The following is a 6,883-nucleotide window of genomic DNA, read 5'->3' as shown; positions in this document are numbered from 1 at the left end:
TGGTCGCACCCCCTTTTGAGGATCTCAGTGATTGGCGCGGGCAAGACACTGTGGACCTGCGCCAATGGGAAAAGAGCACTTTTCAGGGATAATTTGCAGAAGGTGTCTTCAAGGAACATGAAGTACATACTCAGGGGAACATAATGCAAGTGTTTTTAGGTTATGTCACTGCTCACAGGTCCCGGAATGCGTCCTCCAACGTACGGAAACGGGGCGATAGGGACGGTGACCAATGGTGACAAATTACTGTGTAACAAGGGAGATTGGTTATCATGGAATGACAATATGGTCATAGGACAACTTATAGTCAAAGAAATGTACTCATTCTTATCTAAGGAGTAGTCATTGGATCCTAGGATTGGTTGGTTTCAAGTACCATGGAAGTGGGACATCCCACTAAAGTTGAAATGTTTTTGTTGGTTGGTGGTCCATGATAAAATCCTCACACGGACAAATCTACTAAAGAGAGGATTTATGGGGCTCGAATGATGCACTCTATGTTAGTTATATTGGCAAGACATAAACCACCTATTTCTTAAGTGCTCTTTTGTGGTTGTTGTCTAGAAGGAGGTCCTAGGTATTCTCCATATATATGCGACATGGGATCAACCCTCGATGGGTGCTTTCCTATCAAAGTGGTTTGTGGAGAACAAGGAATATAGATCTCTTCCTTTTTATATAATATGGGGCATTTGGAGAGCAAGAAATGCTAGGATTTTTAACCAAAAGGAGTAGGACGTGAGGGTCTCTAGCATTAAGATATCTACGTTCTTTTTAGAGAAAGGCCATGTGATAACTAAGGAACCAAAAAGATGCATTATTATGAAGGATATATGGAACACGTTCTCGGTCGGCTTATTTGACAGGGCATCATCTTCAAGGAGATGTGGAAGCGGGATGATGATTGTTATGAGGTCTGGTGATTTCTATATGTTTAAATGGTGCAAGGGCAACGACTCTAATACGAGAGAAAAGTTACTAGCATTTTGGGATATCCTCTATTTGTCGGAGTGGCTGGACATTGCCGAGAATGATGTGTTTGGAGATTCCATGGTGATTTTCAAGTGGGCAAATCAATGACCCACCTTATAAGTTCCATCCCTTTCACACTGGTTGAATAGGATCAGGACCCTGATTTCGCCTTTTTTTAGGATCTCGGTCTCCCACATATTCCTGGAACAAAAGGTTGAGGCCGATAAATTGTCAAAAGAAGGGTGCACCGAGATCCCGTGCAAGATATGTTACCAGGTCTTGTCCAATGACACTTTTCATAGGGCTAGACAAATAGAGATTTGAAAAGTCACTTAATATTAAACATATTAATATTTGTGGTTGATGAGATTTGTTATAATGGATTTTGTAATTTGTTTTAATGCTTGGATTGTAGACTCCATAGTAGATTATGAGGGGTTCTATGGACAAAAATTAGGTTTTTGGAAAAAATTAAGATGAAGATTGAGAAGAGGAAATTTGACTTAATATTTCTCATTTGATATTTTTTTGCTTTTGTTTTTGTTTTCCTTGATCAAACCCTTCCCTTCCTCTATTCCTCTCCTCTCTATCTTTCATTTATACTATTCCTTAGATATCTTATAAGAGTGAAAGTCTATCCTCTTACAAATCACCAACTAATCAAGTGGAGTAGTTAAATTATTCCAAATAAAATAATTTTCATTAAATAAAAATAATAAATCAAACTGCATTCGCCATTTGTCAACTAAATTTTAATAAATTTTCAACCTTAATAAAAAAAACAACCAAAATATTCGAAGTTATTATGAGGGGCACATATCATTTTACGCCCTTAGCTTTAGTTTTCGCTGCACTTTCTGCACAGTAATTTTCATAATTTTGCATTCACGTTTAATTTATATTTGTTTTGAGTTTGGAGAGTGATTATCATAATTTTAATTTCGCTTTCGCATTTAGATTAGTTTCGGCTTCGAGTTGTAAACAAAAATTTGGATTAATTTTGCTGGTGATATTCGATATTTCTGGAGAACTTTTGTGAGAAATTCCCTCCCATATGAATGGTCGATTTTGCAGGTGATATTCGATATTTTTGGAGAACTTTTGTGAGAAATTCCCTCCCATATGAATGGTCGAGTAAATTTTTGGTAGTATTTTTTTTAACATAGTTTTGCTAGGATTTGGACCATGAGAAATGTAAAGTAAATTTTCCCACTTGACCACAACTAATAGAAACAGTTTGTTAATCTAGTACTAATAATATCTTAATTTTAAATAGAGCAAATACCTTCAACAATTTCTGAAATATGCTAGAATGCAACATAACATAACTTCAACAATTTCTGAAATATGCTAGAATGCAACATAACATAACTTCAACAATTTCTGAAATATGCTAGAATGCAACATAACATATCGTTAGAGTCCTGGCATATTTATTTATGTTACATGTGGGGTTTAAGCTCTTATCTTGAAACTGCATCAAAGATTCGGACTCTAAGCAGTTTCAGTTTCAATTTATTTAACAGTGCCAGCTATAAGCCCAAGACCCAGATCCCACCCTTAGGTGCTGGCACATACTCCTTGCTCTGCCTCATGCCTTCAGAAATGCCTTGCAAATTTTCTGCCACAAGCTTGAGTCAGGTTGGCTTTTTCGGAAAGAAGCCTTGGCCTCATCGCTCATCTTTTTCTGAAAAAATGAGAACTGTTGAGTTATGTTCATCTAGACCCAGTGACAAGACTAACATAAAGGTTTTTGTTGCAGATTTTTCTTCTAAATCTTACAATTAATCAGAAAAAACAGAAGTAATCAGAGGTAACACAAGTATCAACAACTGCTCAGCTTAATATTACTTACAGGGATAAGATTTTTATCCAACAGGCCATCTATGAGGCTGAACAAAATGTCACTGGTATATTCCGGATGGCCTTGGATGCCCAGTATATTATTACCCAGACAAAACATTTCAACCTCTGTTTTCCCTGAATAAGCCAGTATCTCTGCGCCTAAAGGAACTGCATACACCTGTTCAAACAGTGTTGTTTAGCCAGAATTCAATAGTAGTTCAATCAACCTCTTGACATTTATAATTGTCAAGATGACATTTTGCTTTGGAGAAACGATAAAGACTTGATCATACATATTGCAAATGCCAAAAAATTCTCTATACCTTGTCTTGATGGCATTCAATGATACTAATCACAGAAGGGATCTTTAAACCAGAATACTTTGTGGACAAGTTATCAGAAACTGTAATTTTCCTCGAGCCAATATCCCATCCAGCTGAATTTCTTGCAATGTTTCCTCCCAGAGCTCGACACAAAATCTACATGAGAGAGCGCAAGAAACCTGTGAATAATAAATATAACATTGTCACTCAAGTTAGTGTAGGTCATGTGGTGGATTTGAATTTCATGTTATGATATGTTTGTAAAGATTGGAATATTTTGTAATTTAATCAGAAATTAGATTGGTAAAATGAACAACTTAAAAACATATAATATTATCGGAAAAAAAAGGAAAATGGATTAGAGTACCTGGTGACCGAAGCAAATACCAAGTATTTTAATGCCCATTGTATTCAATGTCTGCACCAGATGACAGAGCTTTAAGATCCATGCATCGTTTCCGAAGGCATCATAACGACTTCCAGTGATCACAAATCCGTCATATCTGTAGAGATCCTCCATATCAGGAAACTGGCCATCTACAACTCTGAAAAAATCCCACGTTTCCCCTGCCTCGCCCAAGAAGCTTTTATAGAGACCACCATAACCTCCATATTTTTTCTTCACATAGTGCTGATCTGGAGCACACAACAGAATGCCGAATCTCTTACCCATCCTCATTTTGAGATCTACATATTGCCATACTTTTTCTGGATCCGGAGACGCCGAGATGAGTAGCATTGTAAGAATAGGGAGGGGAGTCTATCTGACAAGATCGGGAAAGACCTGTGAGAAGAAAGGCAGAAAGGGAGAGAATTTATGGAGAGACCTGTGAGAAGAAAGGCAGAAAGGGAGAGAATTTATGGACACAGTGATTGATCGTTTTACCAAAATTCGCAAATATTCCAAAATCTAAATTCCAATTACACTCAACTATAATATGGTTAGCATTGGATGTTTTTTAAGTTCTGATCACGTATGCATTGTGACGCAGAGGTATTAAGTGTAAAATGGTTCGTATGGAATGGAATGAATTACGAAGAATCGATGCTATTATTCAATAATTATTAGTGATTGGAGTAGTTTTTAAGTGTGATATTTTAGAAGTTTTAGGGATTTTTGATTGGAATCAGGAAAAAAATTGGTTTGTGGTTAAATTTTGATTAGTGTTGGTTAAACTGATTTTTTTGATTGCATATATGGATTAAGCACTTTCAGAAATCTGAGACACTTCAATTGTGAAGAGTTCACATGTCAAACCTGTAATTTCAATGAATCCATGACAAATTATTAGATTCGAAAAATAAACAGGTAAACTTTCAAAAAAATCCTAATTAAAGATCACAACCAATAAGACTACTTATAAATCCATTCCAAATACTAAAACTCTAAACACCAACTACCTACTATAATACTATTTCAAAATTGAAAAACAAGCTTGATGAATAAGCGTTATTGAAATCATAAAGCAATATGTACAGTTTACGCAGTTTGTGGTAGTGTGAAATGATGTGTGCAAAATGGAATACAACGAATCTGTCTGGCTGTAAAAAAAATTACACGGAATATTTAAAATGATTTATAAAGAATAAATTTCGATGAATAGATGCTATTGAAATAATTATACAGAATAAATTGTGACGAATAGATGCTATTGGAATAATCACATGAACCGTTTTTGTTGTTCTCATAAAAACATAGGCTATACACGATTCGTACTTGCTTATAATGATAACAATGTGTCGGAGTCCAGGACTGGTAACAAACAAACTTAAATACCTAGCTCAAATGAATTCACTCAGTGTGCAAGCCTGGTACTCAATTGACAAATGGAAAACATTTGAACAGTACTTGCAAAGACTTGCACCTCATACCCATCAAACTTCCATTAGTCGATTCTAATAGCAACCATCACCTTGACAATAACTCAAGGAATAGAGGTGGAGGGATTAGACCAGTAAAAAGAACCTCATACCCATCAAACTTCCATTAATCGATTCTAATAGCAACCATCACCTTGACAATAACTCAAGGAATAGAGGTGGAGGGATTAGACCAGTAAAAAGAATACCAATAGGAAAAGGCAGTATTTAATCAACAAAAAGAGGTGCTCCTCAATTAATTGAATATTTGGCCACAAACTATTCCCAAAGATCTTGTCAATCAACCCACTCAAATACAACTTAACATCAACCAGCATCAAATCCAGCTCAACAAGTAATACCATTAAGAGAAGAACTTATTAACATTGACAAAAATTAGTCAAACAACTCTTAATGGTGTTAAGAGAAGAACTTATCCAAGAAGAACTTATCCACATTGACAAAACTAGTCAAACAAAAAAAACCATTAGGCACTACATTCTCGGACTTCATGATTTTTTTTATAAGGGTTTTTTTCAACAAAGTTCTTTTTTATTTTGTATTTGTAAGTCCAAATCTTCCTCTTCTTCCGGAAAAAGAAGGATTTAAGATGAGGAAGATGTTGGAAGGGATGTCTCACTACTACATCTATGTGTGTACTTATGTAGTGTAGATAGTTATCTTTTTCTCCAGCACCAACATACAAACTTTTAGAGTACAACAAAGAAAAACAAATAGGGGGAGAGTGAGAGAAAGGGGAACAAAAGGAGGGAGGAAGATAGGAAAGAGAGAGATATTGAATAAGAGGTGGAGAGCAAGGGGGAAGAGAATGAGAGAGAGGGGTTAGTGTGAGAGAGACATAAAGAGGGGGGATATTCATAGAGTTGAGGGGGGGAGGAGAAGGGGAGAGGGGCAGAGACAATGACAAAGGAGGGAGACAAAGATGGGGAGAGATTGAGCCAATGAGCATGCACATGAACATGAGAGAGACAAAGAGGGGGGAGGATTGGGGATAGAAGTGGGGTTGGGACAATAGAGTGTTATATTTAGACAGAGAGGGGGGAAGAGACTAGGAGGTAAAGAGAGAGATAATTGTCAAGAAGAGAGAGAAGGAGAAAATGAGAGGGTGAGGGTGGGATCGATAATGTAGAGTTAGAGTGAAGGGAAAATAAAGTAAGAGGGAGGGTGGTAGAGAGAGTGAGATAGAGGGGGAAAGAGAGAAAGAGGAGTAAGAGGGAGGGTGGTAGAGAGAGTGAAATAGAGGGGGAAAAAGAGAAAGGGGGGCTGGCGGGAAGAGAGAAGGAGAAATAGAGGGGAGAGAGAAGGGGGAGAGATAGGGACAAAGGGAGAGATGGATAAAGGGAGTGTAGGAGGAAGGTAGGGAGTGAGAGAGGAAGGGAGAAGGAGATAGAGGGGCAAGAGAAGAGGAAGAGAGACAATGAGGGATATGGGGAGAGAGGTGAGGGGGAGAGAGACATACATATAGAAAAATAGTAGGAGAGAGAGAGGGAAGCAAGGAAAGGGACAAAGGGGGAGAGAGGGTATTCAAATGTTTAAAGCTTAACTATGATTAGGAATGCATGTGCACTCTTAATAATATTCACACATTCCAAGAAATATTGCATATTCTTAATAATGTGCACACACTCTTGGAATGCATGTGTTTTCTTAAAACACATGTGCATTCTTTCCAATTCACATTTGAAGGAGTGACGATTCTAGCATACATTTTTGTAAAGTTAGTTGCTTCACATATATGTATGGGAAGACAAACCCAATGGTTTGGGCTACAAATACATTGAAACTTCCATTTTTATTGAATACCTCTCAATATCTTTATTTTGATGTATTTTTTTTATAGATTAAACAAATTCATTGTTAAT

General features: G+C 36.9%; 1 protein-coding gene across 1 annotated transcript; it reads right to left on the bottom strand.

The window, feature by feature from the left end:
• Positions 1–2,404: 2,404 nt before the first annotated feature.
• On the bottom strand, positions 2,405–3,901 carry LOC149223419 (gamma-glutamyl peptidase 5-like). Its single transcript, XM_089383285.1, has 4 exons — positions 3,508–3,901; positions 3,141–3,296; positions 2,828–2,995; positions 2,405–2,659 (listed from the first exon to the last, which is right to left on the bottom strand). The coding sequence occupies exons 1-4, from the start codon at positions 3,877–3,879 to the stop codon at positions 2,564–2,566; spliced, it is 792 nt and encodes a 263-aa protein (XP_089239411.1). The 5' UTR covers positions 3,880–3,901; the 3' UTR covers positions 2,405–2,563.
• Positions 3,902–6,883: the final 2,982 nt, after the last annotated feature.

The sequence above is a fragment of the Pinus tabuliformis genome, chromosome Q (genome assembly GCF_031772625.1).
Source record: "Pinus tabuliformis cultivar Carrire ecotype Pingquan chromosome Q, CPIR1, whole genome shotgun sequence".
NCBI lineage: Eukaryota > Viridiplantae > Streptophyta > Pinopsida > Pinales > Pinaceae > Pinus > Pinus tabuliformis.
Note: the sequence above shows the minus strand (reverse complement) of the source record. Positions and strands in the feature narration are given on the sequence as shown.